The sequence below is a fragment of the Myodes glareolus genome, chromosome 14, assembly GCF_982192425.1.
Source record: "Myodes glareolus chromosome 14, mMyoGla1.1, whole genome shotgun sequence".
Taxonomy (NCBI): domain Eukaryota; kingdom Metazoa; phylum Chordata; class Mammalia; order Rodentia; family Cricetidae; genus Myodes; species Myodes glareolus.
In genome coordinates this window covers 71,628,639-71,652,459 of record NC_142039.1, presented here as the reverse complement: position 1 = coordinate 71,652,459, position 23,821 = coordinate 71,628,639, and the positions used below count along the sequence as shown (strand labels likewise).

Here is a 23,821-nt window from a genome sequence, read left to right as displayed (position 1 = left end):
GCAAGGAGAGATTTCTTCAGTGCCCAGAAGAATAGCAGTGGTGTCCTGGGAAGAGACTGAATGCTTGGAAAGTCATCTTGTCCACGATGTCGAACTGTCCTTCCCTCAGATTAGGCTGCAGTAGGACACAGGTTATACTGGACTTGCCACATAGACCATGGCTTCAAAACCAGCTTTCAGACTGGCTTGTCATGGCCCATCACAGCTACTCTTGTGGTTCCATAGAGATGTATAACTAGGTTCTGTCTGACAGATCACAGTCAGTAGTGGTGTACCCATTTTTAGGCATGGCCCCTAAATCTGTGTGTTATCCTCCATGGCAACAATGGGAGACAGGCATGAAAGATGGCAGAACCACAGATGGGAGGGATCGGGATCTATGTGTCATGGAGATGCGACTACCAGTCATTGAAACCATTTCTGAACCTTTTTGTATTTGCTTTTTGCTGCCTCATGAACCATCTGAGGCTGGGCAACTTCACAAAGAAATTGAGTTAGCTAACAGTTTTGAAGGTTCGTGGGTATGGTGCCAGCCTCAGCCTAGCTCAGATGAGACCCTCCTGACACATATTACAGTGCTTTGGGGAAGGGGTCAGTGAGCATGATCCTCTGGTAAGAGAGGAAGGCAGAGGAGTCTGGAGGAGCCAGTACTAGCATCCCACTAACCCCACAACATAAAGTCAATGTCCCTTATCACCAAAATGGAGACTGCTCTTAACACTTGAGTCTTTGGGCGGTGTCATGTCTAAACCATAGCAGGAATTTTTATGAGTGAGGAATAAGTTGTAGGGAATTACCTAATGGTAGTTTAGCAGTGGTGCCCTGTCCAGGACAAGCGTCTCACTAAAGAGTTGCCTTTTCTTAGGTGTCCTGTGTCTTGGCTCACAGTTGAGCAGTGACTCAGAGTGTCAGCCCCCTTCCTCACTCAGTCAACCAGTTTTCCTACCAGTTCTTTACGGTCCTTTTTACCATCACCTCTAACAGACAGATGAATCAAAAAGTTCAGAGGGTGAAGTCACTTGGCCAAGGCCATATGCCTGCTGGTAGTTGGGCCATATCAGAAGCAGGTCAGGTTGGTGGAATGTCTCACTGTAGATCATGCTGCCCAGTAGCCCCTTCTCCATGGCCACTCTCCTCACATTGGAGCTAAGCTGGAGCTGCTCTTACCCAGAGGTCTCGGAGCAGGCAGGATCTGGCACATGCCCAGGCTTCTCTGGAGGCTGCAGGTAGGAAGTGATTGAGCAGAGGATGCTTAAAAGCCAACACGTGCTGCTTGAGGTGAGGAGGCTCAGGGCACACAGCGTTCTTTCATGACTTGGGGAACTGTAGGGGAAGTGCAGAGAGCACAGGCGTGTGACACGACTGCAGCACAGCTGGGGAAGTGCAGAGAGCACAGGCGTGTGACACGACTGCAGCACAGCTGGGGAAGTGCAGAGAGAGCACAGGCGTGTGACACGACTGCAGCACAGCTGGGAAAGTGCAGAGAGCACAGGTGTGTGACACGACTGCAGCACAGCAGAGGACGTGCAGAGAGAGCACAGGCGTGTGACACGACTGCAGCACAGCTGGGGAAGTGCAGAGAGCACAGGCGTGTGACACGACTGCAGCACAGCTGGGAAAGTGCAGAGAAAGCACAGGTGTGTAACATGACTGCAGCACAGCTCCCATGTGAGTGAAGATGCTGACACGGGGAGGAGCTATGGGGATGCTTCTCGCCAGCATAGTGGCTTTGGGGATCCATGATGAGCCACCTGCAGTAGTTGGCCTGCAGTTGCTTGCACTGCAGTTGCATTGGGTAGGCACATACATGTGCTGACATGCATGTACTGACAGGCTTTGGAAATATGGAACAGTGGTCATTCTGGCTATGGCCAGGGCCAAGAGGGTGTGTGTGAATCTTCGTTCAGCGGGTTGACAGGACAAAGGGCATTCCAGGTGGGAGAAACAGCATAGTGAAAGATACTCTTGACACAGCATGGTGGGCTTGGGATGTCAGAGGGGGCCTGGGGCTCGAGAGCCAGCAAGGACACTAGGAAATGGTGCTGTGGAAATGGTAGAGATGCTTTCTCAGAGCTCACAGAGATGGGGAGGAGGCAGGGGCCACTCTGGTCTGGAGAGAGCCTGGGTTCAGCTACTGTGAGAGGTAAAATATGAAGCAGGTCAGGAAGGGCACAGGTGAGGGGGTAGGCAGAGCCCTTTATTTGGGGACTGTGGAGATAGCAGGAAATAGGGGCCACACTTATCCTGCCTGGGTTGTGTGGTGTACAGTATTGCCACAGATGGGTCTAGAGACACAAAGAACTTTAAGGTGCCTCTAGAACTGATTGTGGGCCTTTGTCATAGAGATCTGGTAGCTGGATAGACACTGACATAGGGACCGAGTGTCACTACTTTATGGCATAAAGACTCTTGGCTACTGTCAGAAGGAAACAGAAGGAATATCACTCCTGAAGAGTGAATATGTGTGACACTTATCTGGTCCTGGTACTTATGGCCTCTGCTGAACACAACTGTTCATAGAGGCAGTACAGACACACCTGTAGGTTTTCTGGGGGAGCTGCTGGTCTGTGCATGTATCATGAAGGGGCTGAGCTGCTGGCACTCATCCCTGACCACAGGCTGCTCCTGCAGACAGAGAAGAGAGACCTGGACAGTAAAAGCTCTAAAAGTCTTGAGTTGTTGGCAAAGATTGTAGGAACCAGTGCCAACTCCCCTGAAAACAGGTACAAGTGTGTTACCCCCACTTCGTGCTCAGCGAGCCTGGGTGCCTGTGCACGTGGTGACCCTAGGACGCTATGGCCACAGAGAGCGCATTGCTTCAGAAAACCTCTGTCTCCCAGCATCCCAAGACCTTAACACTTTGTGCCTTGGATGTGGCGCAGTGCAGGGCTCCTGGCAGGACTGGTGTGGTTGCCCCGGCACACCCAGGAATTTTGTTGTCTGTGGCCCTCACAGCTGTGCCTCTGGCAGGCAGGTCGATGTTAGTGTGGCCCACGGACCCCAGGTAAAGCTGAGTGTCAGAATAACACGAACTCCTAGCCTTGGGGTCTCCATGCTCACAGGCATAGCCTTTAGCACTGGAAGGCCCAAATATAGAGCCTGACCTCAGTGTCTTAGCACATGGGAGACCTCATTTGGTTCAGTGAGCGATAAGATTGCATCAGGGAGACCCAGAATCACCCAGCATCCTTCAGAACCCATCTTCATCAGCACCCACCCCACACTGACTTCACACACAAATTTTACATTTGTTACCATTATAATTTAAGTGAATATAGGGTTCTTTTTTTTCCATTTTGTTTTTTTGTTTCATTTTATTTTTTTGAGACAGGGATCTTCTATGTATTTTGGTGCCTGTCTTGGAACTCACTCTATAGACTAGGCTGGCCTTGAACTCACAGAGATCCGCCTGTCTCTGCTTCTCAAGCCGCGCTGGGATTAAAGGCATGTGCCACCACTGCCTGGCTGACTATAGGATTCTTAATCACCACTCCCTGCCACCTTGGGAGGGCAGGGAGCTTTGCTGGGTAGTCTAAGCTCCTGTAGTGCACACTTTGTGTGAGTGTGAGCGTTCGCCACCCTACGAGTGCAGTCAGTTCAGCCCTCCTCCCACTTGCAGTCTGTAGGAGAAGCTGGAAGCAGGGCCCATCATTGGTGTGGCCTGAAACTGGTGGAGCTGAGATCATGCTAGATCATGGATGATTAGAGCACAGAGAACGCGGCTAAAGGAGGCCCTGACAAGGGAAGAGTCAGCGCAGTGGCGTGAAGAAGCCAAGCCAGAGGACCTTCGTGGGGTGCTCGTGGATCTCTGTCAGAGTTGAGCTCACAGTGATGTGATGCCAAATTAGACTTCAGTGGCAGGCTCAGATTTCTAGGGCCTCGCATAGTGGTGCCCAAGGATCATGATTTCTATCTTGGCATTTGTGGTGGTCCTGGTAAGCTTAAATCAGGCGAGGACACATTCAGGTGTGTGTGTGACAAGACTGACCAGCCTGCAGGGTAGAGTAGGAGAGCCGGCGAGTGAAGGGCTTTGCAGATCCCTGGGACCGCGTGGTTAGCATTGGGTGAGCTGGGTCCATTCATGGCAGGTGACCACGTGGTTAGCATTGGGTGAGCTGGGTCCAGTCGTGGCAGGTGACTACGTGGTTAGCATTGGGTGAGCTGGGTCCATTCATGGCAGGTGACCACGTGGTTAGCATTGGGTGAGCTGGGTCCATTCATGGCAGGTGACTATGTGGTTAGCATTGGGTGAGCTGGGTCCAGTCACGGCAGGTGACCATGTGATTAACATGAGGAACATCCTCTGGGCTAAGGGCAGTGTGGGTGGGAGTAGAGAGTCAGCGAAAGCAGGGCCGGAGATGCCTCTTTTCCAAGGCAGCCCCAGTGGACTGCATATGCTCGGAAGGCCTTGTTCAGCTGCCATCTCTGGCATCTGGCCTTTCCTCACTGCTTCTGCCTGTCATAGATCCGGGTCCTAGGGGAGAGAACACAACTCTCATTACAGAATTCCAGCCTCTTGGCTTTACGTCCTTATTCTAGGTGAAGACTGTGGACTTTCCTTTATGCTGCAGATTTATTATTCCAGTCTCAAGTGTGTAAAAATACAATTATTGAAGAGGTGTAGAACATAATAGGAAATCCCATTATTTTTATTATTTTTACACCACGAGCCATAAAGGCAAGACACTTAGGAGCAGTTGTTGCCAGTATAGCATTTAAATGGAAGTGACCGGTAAGACCGATGTCACAGGAAGAAGTGCACAGAACTGCGATTCTTTGTGCAAGGCTCAGACAAGGCCTTTCAAGCACATAAATGCCTCGGCAGACTGCCTGCTGTGCCTGTCCTCTGTTCCCGTTGAGACCACAGCAGCCCTGGAAAATGGGTAGTGAGCTGTCCCCAGTGGCCCTGACTGTGCTTCTTGTCTTCACAGTGAACTTTCTGATCTACTTCTGGGGCCACCGCCATGTCGAGCCGTGGTGGGAAGAAGAAATCGACCAAGACCTCCCGGTCAGCCAAGGCAGGAGTCATCTTCCCCGTGGGACGGATGCTGCGGTACATCAAGAAAGGCCACCCTAAGTATCGGATCGGCGTGGGGGCACCTGTGTACATGGCTGCCGTCCTGGAGTACCTGACAGGTGGGTGTGCCCAAGCCAGCTGTGGCACGGTGGGGTGGATGTGCTGGGTCTGTGAGCTTTCTAGGGACTTAGGGAAGCTTCTTCCAATTTCTGAAAAAGTCACAGAATAGAATAAGATTTGTTTTTACCTAGATCTGCCAGTCACTAACATTTTACCTCCGTTATCTGCCCCCTCCTTTACGGTTTTGTGCACAGATTCTTCTGTATTTATTTTTAGATGTTAGGTACCTCATTTTTAAGTTTTCAGAGTTACCCTAATTTCTACCGTTACCTTTGGATTTCTTTCTCGATTCAGGATTCGTTTCAGTATGTTGGATTGCGCGTGTCCCTCAGGTTGAGTGGTCATCTTGACTGACTCCAGGCTTTGGTTGTTTCCGAGCCTGCCATTGCCTCGGCCTCTAGGGCTCCCATGCCACTCACCTTGCCGGATGCCCTTTGCTCTGAGCTGCTCTCAGGATCGGAGACTGAGGCCTTGACTTGCAGGCGAAGCAGGGTGTTCACTCTTACTCGGCAGTGGGTGTGGGCTTGTCCTGTTCCTCGTTCAGCTGGAGTGGCAGCTACCAGCTCAGCACACCTCTCACTCAGCAGTCTGTCATCCTTGGTCTTTAGTCTCCCAGGATGATCATGCTGTGGTTGAGCAAGGATTTGGGGCTTGGGCTATTTATTTATTTAGAGATTAAAGTCTTATGTAGCCCAGGTCATCTCCCAACTCTACAGAGATAAGAATGACCTCGAAGTATGGTAGTTATAAAATAGAGATTTTTTTCATCTCTTTAGTTCTGTGTATCCGAGGTGGCTTTCTTCCATCAGTGGGATGTTCTCCTCCCCCGCCGCCCTCCCTTCTTACTTTTGTGCTGTCAGTATTGGCTGATGATCACTCATGTCATGGCTCGTTTTAATGCTCAAGCTGGCCCAAGGTAGAAGGAAAGGCTGGTTCTCCTGCTCCTCTTCCATGTCCCCATTGCTTTCTGTGTGTTTTCTTGCTGCAGAGCTCAGTGCCTTAGTCTCACCTTGAACATCTCTGGTCCTGGTCTTGGAGTCATACACTTCTCAGCGGCCTGTGTTCCTTTGCACAGGGCTAGGCTTTAATTGTGGCCCCATTGTGGGAGGCCAGCTGGGCAGGGAAAGATACTGTTCCTGTTTTCAGTGAGGAGAAAATGAGGCCTCAGAGCGTTAAAGGACCTGCCTGGTCTGCACATGCCCATTAAGGGGCTCCGCAGGCCCCAGATGCTGCTTGGTCTGCACATGCCCATTAAGGGGCTCTGCAGGCCCCAGATGCTGCTTGGTCTGCACATGCCCATTAAGGGGCTCCGCAGGTCCCAGATGCTGCCTAGTCTGTCTGTACACACCCTTTAAGGGGCTCCATAGGCTCCAGATGCTGCCTGGTCTGCATGCACCCTTTAAGGGGCTCTGAAGGCCCCAGATGCTGCTATCTTTTGGAATGGCACTTATTAATTGGGTGAGCTTCCTGGGTGCTAAAAAGTAGCTCTCTAATGCTTGTGGCTGCCTCTCCTGTAAGAGAAAGAAGAGGTTTAACGAGACAGGGCACCTCGTCTAAACTGGCACAGCTGGTAGCAGAGTTGTTGGACTGCTCCCGGATTATCCACACCTTCCTGCATGGCAAGTCTCAGGCCTCCCTGGAGCAGACACAGCCATGGGGGAGGTGACATTCTCATGATCATCAAGCCTCGAAAAGTAGTCATTTTGTTTGAGTCATGAGGTGTTTGCACATATTTTGGGGCTTTTGATTTTCTGCTTGGGAAGTGTGCACATAGGTGACAGACCTGGTGATGTGAACTGGGCATGAGTCTCACTCTATAGATGAGGAAACAGAGTACCCAGTGTTCTGGTGTGTTTCTCTGTCCTGTGGAAAAACATTGACTAAAAAAGGCAGCTTGGTGGAAGGAGAGAGTTTATTTAGCTTACAGGTTATAATCCTTCATCGGGTAAAGCCAAGGCAGAAATTGGGGCAGGAACTGAAAATAGAGCCCATGGGGGAGTACTGCCTGCTGTCTTGCTTCCAGATTTGTATTCAGCTATGTTTCTTACACAGCCCAGGCCCACCTGCCCAGGGATAGCACTGCCCGCGGTAGACTAGGTCCTCCTCCATCAGTTAGCAATCAAAAAAATGCCCCCAGACGTACCCACAGGCCTGTCTGCTGGCTCAGTTCCCTAGCTGAGGCTCCCTCTTCCCAGGTCTGTCAGGTAGTAACTGAGGACTGACAGGGAAATGATACACAGCATTGGCGTCAGCCGGAGAAGGGACGGGTGACAGGGTAGAGAGCAGAGGACTGTAGTTTTACATAGGCTGTTTATAGACATGATCACCTACGGTGAGTCACTTTATCCAGGCTTTTTGAGAGCCAGAACAACTTCTTTGGAATAAGATGGAAAACTTTTGTCTTGGGAGTTTTATTTCTTCCCTATAGCTGCTTCTGTTTTGTTAGTTAAGTGTGAGGGGACAATACCGTTGTCATCTCAGGCCACTGCTACCTGTTGCCCCACACGTATCTATGAGTCTCTTGCCTTTCTGTCTCCTTTTGACTCTAAGCCCACTACTTAGGAGACCTAGGTGAAGATCCTTTTGCTTGGGTCTGGAGACTTTGACCATGTTGCCCTGCCCTGGTCCCTCCTGCTATGGGCATGATGGTGGTGCTTACAGTGGAGAGGGTATTGCTGGGGAAGCAGTTCTTCAGATAGGGCTGCTGCCGACTGAATACACACTGTGTCTGCCTGCAGGCATCTTTAATCCTTGGCGTGAACAACCCCGACACTGCCCATCACATGCCTAGCCCGTGTAACTCAGGAGAACGTCCAGAGTAGTTGGTGCTGCACTGTCACCTGTGAGGTCACGGTATCCTGTGTCCTGATGGAGACAAGTCAGATGAGCACAGGGGCTGTGTCCAGCGAGACTCCTCAGAGCAGCGCTGTGTGCACAGGGACTGCTCTCAGAAGGTTGTGGGATCAGAATGTGACGTGCAGGGACACCTGGAAGTTTTAGGTACCTCCCTGTTCTCAGTCTGTTGACAGAGGTTTCTGTCCTGCCCAGTCCTACAGCTGTTCAGCCACAGAGAAACACACAGAGACCTACATAAAATATAAACTAGTTGGCCTATTAGCTCAGGCTTTCTTATTAACTAATTCTTACGCCTTACAGTAACCCATAATTCTTGTCTGTGTTAGCCACATGGCTTGATACCTTTATCAGTGAGGTATTCTCATCTTGCTTCCTCTGTGTCCTGGTGATGACTCCCAGAATTCTGTTCTGGTCGCCCCGCCTGTACTTCCTGCCTGACTGCTGGCCAGTCAGCATTTTATTAAACCAGTACAGTGACAAAACTTCACAGAGTGCAAGACTACTGTCCCACAGCATCAGTCCTGTTTTGAGGTCATTAGTGAAAGGAGAGGTAGACCAAATCCCCTCTCTGTTCTGCTCTTTGCCTTTGTTTTACCAAAGACCTGTTCTTGTTCATCTTGCGTATTTATTGAGTATCTACTATTTGCCAGATGCTGTGCTATGCTCTGCATGAGATCACAGAGTGAGTGGGGCAGAATGGAATTTGCTCTGTGCAGCTCTATCCAACTAAGTACCATGTGCAGAGTGGGCAAAAACAAAGCAAAGGGGTGCCTGCCTGACCACCCCTGTGCCTGGAGAATCACTGTCAGGAAAAGTGTGTGTGTGTTTTTTTTTAAAATTTATTTATTTATTATGTATACAGTGTTCTGTCTGTCTGTATGCTTACTGGCCAGAAGAGGGCACCAGATCTCATTACAGATGACTGTGAGCCACCATGTGGTTGCTGGTCAGTGCTCTTAACCTCTAAGCTATCTCTCCAGCCCCTCAGGAAAAGTTTTAAGGGGTCAGAAGGAGATACCAGCATTGGCCTGGGGAGGCCTTGGTGTCAGGTTATACTGCAAAAGCTAGAGGAAAGCTTTCTACAGTCAGCTCCCCCGTGCTCCACACCTGCTGGATGCTCGCCCCACACTCAAGCACGAGAAAGGTGTAGAAGGAGGAGGGAGCAGAGATCAGCCTGGAGATCCTTCAGCTTGGAGTCTAGTCAAGATGAACATTCAGTACTGTGCTGTGACACCAGGCGAGTGTTGGAGGGAAGGCTCATTCATCTAGCTGGTCCTCACAGTGGGCTGTGATAAATCTGGTACAAACACCAGACCCATCCCACTCCAGAAAACTTTGTTCCAAAACAGGTACAGGTAAGTGCCAGGCAGTGAGGAGGCAGGATCACCCATATTGTGAGGGAGAAGTGGGACTGTGAACAGGTATCAGAAACTCTCCTGGAGGATGTTGTTAAAAACATCTCTGTATATTTTGTTCCCTGCACCCTGCAGAGAGATTGCTTTCTTCTCTGCATGGCCCAGAATCAGAGGCAGGCATGGCATTGGGGATGTCCATTTGAAAGATGAACTGGCCTCTTACCTTTGAAAAGGCTGCTGGAGACACAAGAGGAGCCTGTGGAAATGCTGAGCCTTCTGGAGAAGAGAGGATGTCCATGGGTGGACAGCTCTGTTAGTTTTGTTGTCTCTGGGACAAGAACCCTGACAGAATGACCGAGGAAGGAAGCACTTGTTCTGGCTCACAGTGGAAAGGCAGAGTCACCCACCCATTGCAGGAGGTGGTGGCAGGAGATGGCGGCTGCTTACGCTGTGTCCAGGCAGGAAACATGGACGCTGATGTTCAGCTTGCTTTCTCCTTTCCACTCCGTCTGGGATACCAGTCTACAGGATGTTACTGCCCGTATTTAGGGTAGGCTTTCCTACCTTAATTAACCCAATTTAGAAACTCTCTTATACACATGCCCAGAGGTGTGCGTGCCTCCTGGGAGTTTCTAGATCCTGCCGAGCTGACAGTATTGATGTCACTCTGACCTAGGGCTGCCTTACTGTTTGTAAGGTGGGCATCCCAGTCCTTGCCCCAGTGAGCTCTGAAGTGGAGGCAGAGGCAGCTGCAGAGTCTTCTTGACTGTGTACTCTGTGTGCCAAAAGATAACATAACAGAGGTAGGAAGTCTCCACAAGTTCTATTCTGAGGTGTCCGGGTTGCCACTTCCATTGAGGATGATAAGGGGAGCTGTTCTTGCCCACTGTGCTTGTCTCTCCAACTGACCCCCTGATCTGGTCTCTCCGGTACCCACAGGATGTCTTAGAGTTGCTGGACTCTGTTCCAAAATCTCAGGAGCAGAAATAATGACCCATGTCTTTTCTAATTTTTTTAGATTTATTTGTTGTATTTCATGTTACACAATCAGCAACAAAACAAAGCAAGTGTTAATCTGGGGACAGTGAGGCAGTCAGGGACAGACTACCCAGCCATCATCTTTGACCCTGTGGTATTGGGGACCTTTAAAAATGATTTATTTTCTTTTGAATAATGTATATATGTATGTGTGTAGGGTGTGGGGAGAGTATGTATATGTGAGTGCAGGTACCTGCAGAGGCCAGAAGGAGGCATAGTATTCCCTCAGTTTGAAGTTATAGGCAATTGTGAGCTGCCTGACATGGGTGCTGGGAACCAAACTGGTCCTCTGCAAGAGCAGCAACCACTCCTAACTACACCGTCTTTCTAGTTCCCCAAAGAACTTTGTGATGAATGATATATTAAGGAAATTTGGCTCTTGCTACAACCACAGAAAACCACAGACACCCCCCCCCCCCCACAAGCTCAGCACAGTACCAACAGTGGGAATGTGATATAAGAAATGGACTTGGGGCTGGAGAGATGGCTCAGAGGTCAATGAGCACAAACTTCTTTTCCAGAGGCACTAGATTCAATTTCCAACACCCACATTGCGGCTCCCAACTGTCTGTAGCTCCAGTATTAGGGATCTGATGTCTTCAAGGGCACCAGGAATACATGGTGTCTCCTTAACTCTACCTTCTCTCTCTCTAGATCTCTTCCAGCCTGTCTATATCCTGTCCTGCTGTCGATTGAGGTTTCCTGTCCTGTCAGGTCCCACAGCCGTTAAGTCCCAAAGAATCACACAGAGGGTCTACATTAGTTTTAAACTGATTGGCCCATTAGCTCAGACTTCTTATTACTCTTACAACTTATATTAGCCCGTTATACTTGTCTATATTAGCCACGTGGCTCGGAACCTTCTCTGCCGAGGCAGTCACATCTTGCTTCTTCTGTGGCTGGGTCACGATTGCAGATTATAATTTCCTCTTCCCAGCATTCTCGTTGTTCCGCCTCTACTTCCTGCCTGGTTGTCCTGCCTATACTTCCTGCCTGGCTACTGGCCAATCAGTATTTTATTAAAATAAAATTGACAGGGTACAAACCATTGTCCCACAGACAGCTTTATTCATTAACAAGTAAGAGCAACACATATACAAAAGGACATCCCACATCATCTCCCCTTTTCTGTCTAAGTAAAAGGGAAGATTTTTAACTTTAACATAGCAAAATTACATAAGTAAAACAGGTATCAAGTAAGAATTATACTTACAATATCTAGTCTATTTGTATCTGGAAAGTTTCATATCTAATTTATCTTTTATCATTAGTAAGCCAAACTCTTCAACTCTTCAGAGACTAGAAAGATACAGTATTACCCAAGTAAACAGGAAATGCATTGCAAGCAGTGTCTAAAACTCTAGAATTGACAGATTCATATTACTACCTGGACAGTCACTCAAAGTTTCTCTGCAATGCTGGGACATCCATCTTCAGCCTACAGACCATAGTATCCATCAGACTTTTCTATGAAGCAGGAAATTTGAAGATCTATTTTGTCTTGTAATGGAAAAGTTCATCAGTTGCTTTCTTCTGTGTCCTGCATAATTTCTGGCAGTTTCTTCTGTGAAGCAGGAACCCTGAAGGACCATCCCATCTTTTGGAAAGTTCAGCAGCCACTTTTCTGTGGGTCCTGCATGTCCAATTTATACAGCACACAGTCAAGCAGTCCAGGCAAGAACAATTTCTTGCCCAAATGGCTAGCCTTGTCATATTGAAGGCAAATGCCATAATGAGTTTCTTCAATGCCCATCAGGTTCTCTGAAGTAATTGATACTGCCAGAAGCAGACATGTCTCACTGTTGAACATGTCTAAGTTCTTAAAGCATTTTAAATGCCATATTCTGTAGGTCTTTGAAAGATTTGAAGAATACCTATGCATCTGAAATATATCTCTGTACATCTAGAAAATCTAACTAACATGACTACAAGTTTGAATATTATAAATGACTTAATCTGTAATTTTTACTTATACATTGCATTTTAAATGAGTTGTATAAACATAATACCTCAAACAAAAGCAGAAAAGCATATACACAGTATAACATCAACCTTAAATATGTATCAACAGACCTAGATCCTTACCGATGCAAAGTATTCATCTCTGTATTATATCTTTTTTTTTTTTTTTTAAGAAATTGACTTTGACCATTAGTCATTTATCATCAACCTTTTAAAAATAAAAGCAAACATTTATAAACAATCACTTTGGGAATGTGAATGTAGTTTTCTCCAAACTCTTTTCTGCTGTTTGTCGGGTGAATTATTTTTAGGGTATACAGACACCTTTCGGGGACTCTTGGTTCATCAAACCACAGCAGCCTGGAAGGAATCCACAGATTCTTATCTTCTATGGAAACAAAAGCAGAACCTTTTTTTCAAAGTAACATATCCTTAGTCTCAAATTTTGAAGTCAAAATACCATTAAAATATATATGTTGGTTTAGCTCAGCAGCCTCCAGAATCAAATGTTTGTCTTTAATCAAAAAAAATTTAAACACAATAATATACATAATCCAGACTCTCTGTGTATGTCCCATCTTTATGTGACTTATTTTTTTACTCTTACTTTTTAATACTTAATTGTCCTTACTCCTTTAATTTATGACTTTCTCTACTCTTTCTTCTCTCTCGTAAGCCCTTATATATTTTCCAACACTGTGACACATTCAGAGGTCTTTTTTGTTTGAATCTGTCTTTATTGCATATCTGTAATCATTTTCTGACTAGGAGCACCTTTTTCTTTCTAAATGCTAAGTGGATGTGGCTAGGACCAACTTCATGGCCCTGCCTGTTGGCTCCACCCCATCCAACATGACCGAGGCATATTCACTGTCTCTGCTAGCCATGCTCATGGCCCCAGCTCCAGGAATGCAGTGGGTCTTTGTCGCCATTAAGGAACTAGTAGCATGCTGCTCACAATTCCCATTTAAGCACAGGACCTCTCAAATAGCCAGAGTTTGTGCTGCCAGCACAATCCTGAAAAATGCCAGTTTTTTGTTGTTGTTGTTGAGTTTTGTTGTTGTTGTTGTTGAGTTTTTTTGTTGTTGTTGTTGTTGCTAATGGTGAGCCAGGAAGCCTTCTCTTAAAGAAGCCACACCTCTGCTTGCCACCAGCAAACAGAGCCTATCTGGAGAAAAAATGCACCAAGAAGCTATGTTTGGCGCTCTCTCGCGCTCTCTCTCTCTCTCTCTCTCTCTCTCTCTCTCTCTCTCCCCCTCTCCCCCTCTCCCTCTCCCTCTCCCTCTCCCTCTCCCTCTCCCTCTCCCTCTCCCTCTCCCTCTCCCCCTCCCTCCCTCCCTCCCTCCCTCTCTCTCTCTCTCTCTCTCTCTCTCTCTCTCTCTCTCTCTCTCTTGTGGGTCTAGAAGCCTTCCTTTTTTTTTTTTTTAAGCCTTTTTAGGTCTTATGTGGATCCGTGCCTCATGCCCCAGATGGTGGGTGTCTTTTTGTAACTGGAGACTGCTCTTTGGTTTCCTAACCACCCAGATCAGAATAATCACAAAGAAACTATTAATTACAACATGGGTTGGCTTGTTTGCTCAGGCTTCTTATTGGCTATCTCTTACATCTTAAATTAAACCATTTCTATTCATCTGTGTATCACCTTGAGGCTGTGGCCTACCGGTAAGTTCTAATATGTCCTTCTCCTTCAGCAGCATCATGGTGTCTCCTTGAGTCCACCCACTCTTTCTAGAGCTCTTCCAGCCTGTCTGTAGTCTACCCTGCCATAGGCCAAAGCAACTTTATTCATTAACCAGTAAGAGCAACATATGTACAGAAGGACATCTCACACAAGAGAAAAAAAGAAGAAATACCTATATGAAGACTTTGCTATGACATGGTTAGGAACACTGGACCCAGAGCCGTGGCATCTGAGGAGGGCTAAATTAGGAGACAGAAAGCGTCACCTTAAAGAATAAACTGTGGTCTGGCTTGGCATTGACTCTCCAAGCTGGACCTAGGAATACCCAGGTCTCCTCCATAGAGAACCTGTAATGTAGACAGGGCTGAAATTCCTAAGTTAGACAGTCACCTTGGGAAGTTTTATGTTCATACTATGTATGCTTGCACTAAGCTACTGAGGGACCTAGTGCTAGACACTGGGGCTGGAAATGAGCTCAGCCTTCAGGAAGCCTGCCCTGGAAGGAAGAGCCTTCACGGCCTCTCAACCAAAGCCCTGCAAGAACAGGCCTGGTTCTTCCATGATCAGATCATTTTCCTGTTTTTGTCCCATCACCTTGTTATGTAACCTTGCCACATACCTTATTCTGCATTTAACATTCTAGTGACTGAAGCCTGTGTGCCCAAATGAAATCCACCAGCAAAGGGTGTCATGCAGATAAGTAGAATGGGAAATTTTGGCTACCAGCCCCCAGGATAGGATATCCCTAGAGGACCATTGATTTGAGTCGAAGCTGGGATGTTTAAAAACCCAGTGTCATATTGGTATATGGATCTTGTAGAATGAGGTGGTGGCCTGTGGCTTTTCTGCCTTGCTCAGGTCAAATCTATAAAATTTATAATATAATAAAGACATCAGCATTTGCATATTGCTCATCCCTACTCTTCCATTCCATTTCCAAAGCCCCACCCCAGTCCCCCATGTTTCTAATCTTGGTCTTCCCTCTCGTGTCTTGTCCCTGGCCAGAGCCTTTTCATGTCCTCTTGTGGTCAGTGCTACAGGTCCGATACTTGACTGATGGTTGTGAAGTTTCAGGGCTAACTCCTGACTTGGAGAAGCAGATGTCCCCACCCCTCCACCCCCAGGGTGACCTGATGGTCACTATTCAGCCTGAATGAGGTTCAGGTCTTGGGCCTGCCTGCACTAAACCCCAAGAACAAGGCATGACTGCTCGACATTTTCCTGCCAACTGGGTTTGGCTGACAAAATGGTTGTCCTCACCTATGCACCATGGGACTTCTGGTCTCTGACTCGGGCTAAATGTTGTATGTGCCACAGCCCATTCCCATCACATCTCTTAGGGAAAGGGAAGAGAGCACTCTCCTGGCAACAACATGCCTTGCTACACAGATGTGCCTTGCAACTAGCAGTTGTCATACTTGCCTTGTTTGTTTGTTTGTTTGTTTTTGAGACAGGGTTTCTCTGTGTCTTTGGAACCTGACCTGGATCTTGCTCTGTAGACCAGGCTAACCTCGAACCCACAGAGGTCCACCTGCCTCTGCCTCCCAAGTGCTGGGATTAAAGACATGTGCCACCACCGCCTGGCCCACACTTGCCACTTCTGTGGAGAAAATGACAGAATTTGGCAGGACCTGCAGTTAATCTGTCACTTTACTTGAAAATGGGTCCCAAATCTCTTTGCTGCTTTCCTTTCTGGGACACCCCAGTGTGTCCTGAACTAACACAGCTAAAAATAGAGCAGAAAGTGGAGTACATTCAGGCTGAGCTCCGTGGTGCTGCACAGCCTTGGAATGCCTGCGTGCCCTGTCTGCATGACCGCTTTGACACTATGACAGCACCAGCCTCATTTTCCTTAAATTAAAATAAAACACAGAACCGAGAAGTCCAAAATTTTAAGAAGACAGGATTGCAACAAGAGGAAAGGTGGCTACTGAAATTTAAAGTTCACTGTGCAGAGGCCATTTTGGATCTGTTTCCTTTTCTGGCTTTGTGAGTACTTTGTGTTGGAAAGTTTAAGAAACTGAAACATACTTACAACCCCACCAACCAGAGGGAGCAGCTGGCTCTGCAGCTCTGTGTGCAGGATGAACAGTATTAGTCTGGCTGTCACTAACATGAACTATCAGTGTTCTTTGTTGGTAACAGACTATGGAGTTAATGCCGAGTCTTGCACTAAACTGTCGAGTGACTAAGGAGATTCAGGAGCTGTGTCCACCTGCAACCTCAGTCTTTCATCTCCTGAGGGGACAGATGACGCCAGGGAGCCCTTGAACAAGAATCAGTTCAGCACTACTTCCCTAACTGAATGGTGTCAGCAGTAATGGCTTCCCTTGGGGTATACTTTAGGGCTAAAGGGAAGAGCCTGGAAGCCAAGGGTCTCCTTCCCGCAGATGTGGAGGAGCAGTGGTGCTGGAGGACTGACTTCCTCTGCTGCACTGCTGCACTGCTGCACTGCTGCACTGCTGCACTGCTGCACTGCTGCACAGGCTCTGTAGAGCTCCAGGCTGAGTTCTTAAAGAGTCCGTGATCTGGATTTAGTTTGTTTCTTTCTTATTTCTTCCTTTCTTTTTTACTTTTGATTTTTGAGGTGATATGTTTCTCCCTTCCCTTTCCACCTCGCCAAACCTTCCCCACATTGCTTCAAATTCATGGCCTCTTCTTTCATTGTTACTACATGCATATATGTATATGTTATTTACATATATATTCCTAAATATAACCTGCTCAGTCCATATGTTACTTGTATGTATTTTTTCAGAACTGACCATTTGGCATTGGGCAAACATTTGGTGTGTTCTTCCCTGAAGAAGACTACCTCTCCTGCCCCCAGGCCTTGTGGGTTTTCCCACTCCACCTTGGCATGTCCATTGATCCCGTTCCTATTTAGCTCACGTTTGGGCAGTCATGGTAAGACTTTATGGGTGTAGCTTCTGACATTACTAGTAAATTCCCTGAGCCTCTGGCTCTTACGATTTTTTTTCCCCACTTTCTGCAGTGTTCCCTGAGCCTTAGGTGCAGGAGTACTTTGAAGGTGTAGCTTTTCAGACTGGGATCCACAGCTCTGCATCCTCATTGGTTGTGATTTCTCTGTTGCAAAGCGAAATTTCTTTGGTTAGGAGTGAAGATTACACTTACCTGTGGGTGTAAAGACGTGTATAGATTGTTGTTAGGGATTACACTGACTAATCTGGCTTTCCTAAAAAGTCCATGGAGCAGATGGGACCTGGATACTCTGAAATAGTTGTCCCGGATCCCCATTCTCTCCCAGGGCTGGATCACACATTTATATCAGACTTTATTTATATTATCATTTAGTGCTTAGGCTTCTTTGTATGTCTATTTTGTTGTTTTGAGACAGGGTCTTATTGTGTAGGCCTGGCTTGCCTGGAACTCATTGTGTAAATGAGTCTGGCCTCGAACTCACAGAAATCTGTCTTTCAGGTGCTGGGATTGAAGGCCTGTGTCACCATGTCATGCCCCCATTTTGAAGCTTGTAGTCCAGGCTGACCTAGAAATCACTGTGTATCTATGTTGGCGAGGACTAGGGTGACCTTAAGCTCAGAATCCTCCTGCCTCAACATCCCCAGTTCTGAAGTTGTAGGTGATACCACCACACTCAACTCATTGTTTTTCTTCCTTTCTTCCTTTCTCTCTCTCTCTCTCTCTCTCTCTCTCTCTCTCTCTCTCTCTCTCTCTCCTCCTTCTTTCTTTTTTTCTTTCTTTTTTTTTGGGGGGGGTTTGTTGTTAATGTGGTGCTGGGTATTGACCCTAGGACTTCACAAGTGCTGGGAAGTGCTTTGTCATTGAATTTCATCTCCAGCCCTTGACGGTGTCTTTCATAGAACAGAACAAATTAACTTCGACAAAGGCTAACCTGTCAGTTCTTTCCCTCACAGATGGGCCTGTAGTGTATTCATCAAACCCAAAGACAGCAAGGTTTTTTCCCTTTCCCTTCTGTGAATTTTGTGGTTCTTGTTCTCTATAGTTAGATCTGTGGTCTATTTTGACTTAATTTTTTTTGTTGTTGCCAAGTATAACATCTATGTTGAGACTGTTTACATACCTGTTCACACATTATAGTATACTTATTGAAAATCTCTGCCATAGTGCAGATAAACCACAGCACCTAAGAACTGTGGAGAGTGTGGAGGCTCACTGTGGTTTCATGGTCTCTTTCTCTCTCTCTCTAAAAAAAAATGCATTTATTTTACATCCCAACCAGAGTTTCCCCTCCCTCCTCTCCTACCAATCCCTCTTCCCACCTCCCCTCTATTCCCCATCTCCATTCACTCCTCTTCCATTTCTATTCAGATAAAGTCAGGCCTTCCATGGCTAGCAACAACATATCAAGTTGTAGTAAAAGTAAGCACCTGGCCTTGAATTGACACTGGGCAGGGAAACCCAGTATGAGGAATCCAGCCTAGTGTGAGGGTCTCCAAAACCAATAAAAGAGACAGCCCCTGCTTCCACTGTTAGGAGCCCCACAAGAAGACTAAGCTCTACAATTGTCACAAGTATATGCAGTGGGCCTAGGTCCTTCCCATGCAGGCTCCCTGGGTGTCAGTTAAGCCTGTGAGCTTCTGTGAGCTCAGATTAGTGGATTCTGTGATGTCCTCTGGCTCCCACAATTCTTCCTCCCTCTCTTCAAGGATTCACTGAACTAGGCCCAATGTTTGACTGTGGATCTCTGCAGCTGTCTGTCTACCCCAGTTGCTGTATGAAGCCTCTCTGTTGACAATTGGGGTAGTCACCAATCTTACGAGAATAGCAGAATATCATTAGGCATCATTTCTGGTTCTATCCTAGGTCTCTGACATTCCAGGGTTGGGCTCACTCTCCTGGCACAGGTCTCAGGCTGAACCAGGCATTGGTTGGCCACTCCCACAATCTCTGTGGCACGCTTATCCCAGCACATCTTGTAGGCAGGGCAGGCTGTAGATCAAGGATTCTGAGGCTGGTTTGGTGTCCACTGGAGATCTTGCCTGGTCACAGGAGATGGCCAGCCAGTTCAGGCCGTGTATCCACTATTTCTAGGAGTCTTAGCTGGGGTCATCCATTGAGATTCCTGAACTTTCCCCTGCACCAGGTTTCCCCCTGACCCTGAAATGATCCTCCTCCCACTCATTTCTTTCAGCCCCCCATGGTGTCTCCTGATGAAGCAGTCTGCCCCCCCCCCCCCCATGGTGTCTCCTGATGAAGCAGTCTGGCATTCTTACTTTTGCCACCAGTTATCTGCAGAAGAACAGACAAGTTCTACATTAAGGGTCTGCTTTTCTTGGGCCAAGAGAAGCTTCTAGCACCTTGAAATGCAGGCTTCACGTGCCACAACTTTAATGTGCTTTCTTCCTTCTGGGATGTATGTCTGTTCATGATAAATACTCTCGGGTTGTTTCTGAACTTGACGGTATCTCAGTCTTTCTTTATACATGACAGATTTAACATGTGTTAGTGTTTCATTCCACCTTCCTCTGTTAATCTTATTTTTCCCCCATCTCTTTCTGAACGTTCTAGATAAGCTCTTCTGATCTGGGTAAGAGCCCTCTGGGTCTTCCCAGTTTATTGAATCTCTCTTCAATGATATATAATCTGTGGTTCAGTCAGAAAATTTTATGTTGTAGAAAGGGTGTTTGTGTGCTGGTGTGCAAGTGCCACGGGCACATGGAGTCAGAGGACAACATCTGTGGCTGGTGTGCAGTGCCACGGGCACATAGAGGTCAGAGGACAGTTTCTGGGAGTCTATCTTCACCATCTCTTTTTGAGGCAGGGTCTGTCATGTCTGCTGTTGCACTGTGGACTCCAGGCTAGCTGGCCCGTGAGCTTCTGGATGGTTCTTGGGTCTCTGCTCCCATCTTTCCTTAGGAGTGCACATCACTTTGGGCTCTCTGTGGTTTCTGGATTGAACATGGGTCATCAGACTGGAAAGTGATTTTGCCACTTGAATCATCCCCAGGCCAGGCTGCAGCGTTTACATTTCATATGCGATACCCCAAATTCTCTTAAGTTCTGCTGGAGCTCTTAAAAAAATGTCAGCTAGTCTTTATTTATTATTATTTAATATAATTTCTTGCTTTTATGTAATTTTCTGTTATTTAAATAAATTTACAATTGTATGTTCTTTAAATAATGGTATAAAATCTTTAAAAAAGATTTATTTTAATTTTATGTGTATGGGTGTTTTGCCTGTATGTATGTAAGCATACTATGTGGTACAGTGGAGGTCCGATCTGTTAGAATTGAAATTACACATGGTTGTGAGCTGGCCCTCTACAAGAGCAGGCAGTACTCTTTAACTGCTGAGCCATCTCCCCACCCCAATGTGATGTCTTCATTAGTTCGTTTCTGTTGGATTTTGAATCACTGTTCAGAAGGGGACACATACAGACACACTCAAACTTTATGCTTATTTATTTTGTATGTGTATATGTGTGTTCATGAGATTGCTTCCATGGCACGTGTGTGGTGGTCAGAAGACAACTTTTGGGAGCTAGGTTCCTGAGATTGAGCTCAGATTTTATCAGGTCTGGTGGCAAGAGCCTTTCCTGCTGAGCCATTCCCCAGCCGTGTACTGTCTGACAGTTTGTGTACATATGCATTCTTACTTCTGTTGCCCGTTCTCACTGCCCTCCCTCTTCTGCTCGACTCCAGCAGGTTTCCCTCCTCCTCTCAAGCCTTTTGTCTTTGTGCAGCACTGATTTAACGAGAGTGACCTGGCGAGAAGGGCAGAGAGTAGGTATTGACACCACTGGAAAAAATGCTCTGTTTGTAGTGGTTTATTTTTTATATTCTTACTTCGAAGCATTTGGAATTTATCCTGATGTATGGTGTAAGGTAAAGATCAGCCTTAATTTTGTTTCATTTGGTAAGCTGGTTACTCCAACACGGTTAACTGAAGACCCCATCTTTCCCCTGATCTGAGGTGCTGCCTGGTCCACACATAGACGTCCTAGGATAATGGGGATTCCTTCTGGACCCCTTTTCTGTTTTATTGGTCTGAATTGTTGCATACTACCCCCTCATAGCGGTTTCTTATACCCAGTGGTATGCATTGCCTTGCCTTTTGTCCAATTTATTTTCTTTAGTAAGTAAAAGTTCCCCTGGTAAAATTCACCCGACAAAGGATATTCAGTGAGGCCTAGGATCTCTCTCTATGCTTTGACTACCTGTTTCTCCCTTGTTTTTTATATGTGTACTTTGTGAAAATAGTCTTTTCCTTTGAATAAATTTTCTAGAATAAGTCTAGAAAATGAAATTAAAACAACAACAACAACAATAACTCAGTGCACCAAGAGGGTACTGGGCTCACATGGCATGCACAGGTTGATTTAGTGGGGTGGATCTGGGGATCTTGTAATCAGTCCCTAGCCTGCCTCTACCCCTTTCCCCAGCTCAGTCTTCACTTGGGGCTGTGAGACAGGGCTTGCCACACCCCGAGCCCAGCCTGGCCTGCTTTCCTCTGGGATGGCAGTTTGTCCCCATGGTTCTCGCCCGCACTGTATCCAGAGCCTGTGTTCTGATAGATGAAACCAGGCCAGGGCCTTGGAGAACAGCCCATGCATCGCCTTCCACACCTCCCGACCACACCAGTGATCGGGCCTCTCAGTCAGTAATTCATCTGGAATGACCCACTTGTGAAAGATTCACCAAGCCCTGACCAAGTACACAAGCTGGGTGTGGGAGTCAAAGGATTTGTATCCAGTGTCCCATGTGTCAGCCGTACCAGAGGCTGTTGCCTTGGCTCCAGCACAGGGACTGAGCCTTTCTCTCCCATCTCTCTGGTGTAGCTGGGCTCCTCGCATGGGTCCTGAAATCCACAGCATGGCAGGAACACTTCCTTACTGAAGGAGGACACTAGTCAGGATGGTGAGCTTCAGGAGGGAGCAGGGTACTGATGGGTCATGATGCCGGGAAACTGGAGCTGCACTGGACCCTGGAGTTTTAAATGAAGCAGAATTAGGATGAACTTGAGAGCAATGGCCACACCTGTGTAGGGAGGGGCACTTGGTGGGGCAGCTGTTACTGGCAAACAGGAGGGATGTAGAAGACTCACAGAGACTGCCTTTTCCTGTTGCTCCTAAAGGCCCCCGAGGTCTATAATCTATACCCCGAGCAGGTTTGCTTGCCAAGAAGGTGACATAAACCCTCCTTGGATTTACCAGGTGCACCATTTGCCTGCTGTTCCAGTCCTAGTCCCTACCTTCCATCCCTCCTTTTCTACCTTCTCTTCAGACCCCAGCCGCTTCTTTATTAGGTAATTGCTTTTTCCATTTAGCAGCTGGAGCGTGTGTGGTCTCGGGTCCCCAGAACTGCCCCCTGCAGCTTACTGGACTGCTCAGTGTCCTCTCACTGTATGATCTTACACCTGTCTGTCTGAAGGGGGCTGTTTTGCATCTTTTAGAAGCCTACCCCTTTTAGGGTTCCCATTTCAGCTGGCAGGGCTCTGCAGATAACTATGATCGTCCTTCTTACACCCCAACTGATGTTACTTGTAGTGATTAGTAGCTGAGGTAGACTTCAGGGGACGTTTATCTGTTGTCTATAAATCTGAGGGTCAGTGTCTGCATTCATTGAGGACAGCTTGCCTGAAGCAGTACCATTTTCCTTGACCTCCTGTCCCTACCTCAGGCCCCACTGGTCTCCAGGGACTGATTTGTCATATTTTGTTGAGTGTCAGTCAAGGGCTTTTGGGTGGAGCAGTTGATCTTTGTTGAGCACTTAACTGTGTGCCAAGCACCAGTGAAGTATTTTACACTGGGCAGCTCGCTGACTCCACAGCTACCCAAAGCTCCTCCACAGCTCCCCAGTATAGTAACTTGTCTCGCCAAGAGGAGGAGGCTTCTCTGAGCTGAATCCCTCAGAGGTTAAGAGAACTGGGACCCAGGACCACTAGTCCACTTGGTGCTTGCTTGTTTCAAGTAGCCCCTGGTGACCCCAAGAGGACTGATGTGTATCCTGTCTTAGTTCTTAGTGAAGGCTAAGCCTAGGGGGCAGCTCCAGAGCAGACAGGCACATGTCATTACCAGAATGTGCATGGGCTAGAGATCCTTCTGTGGCCTGGTGGACCAGGGAAACAGAGGTCCTACAACAGAGACTAAGGGATGACGGGTACAAGGCCAAGGGTGAGGGGACTCCAGAGCATGAGTGGGAAATGGTAGAAGCCAGGAGGGCATGGTTCTTGGAGTGACCTGGGCTGAGGTTTTGGGAAGGATCTGGCCCATGCTGACAGCCACAGAATAGCAAGTTTCTGGGGAGCATCTGCATAGCCAGGAGCCTCAGGAGAGCCCCACAGGCCTCAAATGGAAGGCCTGTGCAATCAGTGTGCAAGGTTGTGTTGTTCAGGAGTGCTGGGGACGCAGTGGAGGGCAAGAGACTTCTGAACCAATGTCCCTTCTTTGGCCCCTCAAAGGAGGGAGAATGGAGTGCTGGGTGTATAGAGAGCTTATGCACGTGTGCCTAGACAGTGACCCTCAGCCTCAGGAACCCAGAAATAGTACAAGGGTGGGGCTAATGAGGGTGGCCCCCAGAGCTGCAGTCCCTCTTGGGGTCCTTCCTTTTGTGGCACTCTGCTACTTTGGCTGCTCTTTTAGAAACACTCCCATGGAGAGCAAGGGATGTTCCCTGTGCTCGCAGCCTTGCTCTGAGAAGAGTGTGGGCTGGGAGGCAGTGTCTCAGGTCCCAAAGCCCGTGGGACAGCGTGGAGCCGCGCCACTTGGTGGAGCCGCGCCACTTGGCATTCGCTCTTGTTTTGATTTCTTCCTGTTTCCCTGACTTGTCTGTGATTCTGGTCCCCCATGG

At 47.5% G+C, this 23,821-nt stretch overlaps 1 protein-coding gene across 4 annotated transcripts in view; it reads left to right on the top strand.

Moving 5' to 3' along the window:
- The window catches only part of Macroh2a1 (macroH2A.1 histone), a 66,245-nt gene that overhangs the window by 5,334 nt on the left and 37,090 nt on the right, over positions 1-23,821 (top strand). For all 4 annotated transcript variants that reach the window (XM_087896626.1, XM_087896623.1, XM_087896627.1 and 1 more), the window contains exon 2: positions 4,932-5,136. In XM_087896626.1, the coding sequence (XP_087752752.1) occupies positions 4,965-5,136 (172 nt within the window). In that variant the 5' untranslated portion in view covers positions 4,932-4,964. The remainder of the gene's footprint in view (positions 1-4,931; positions 5,137-23,821) is intronic.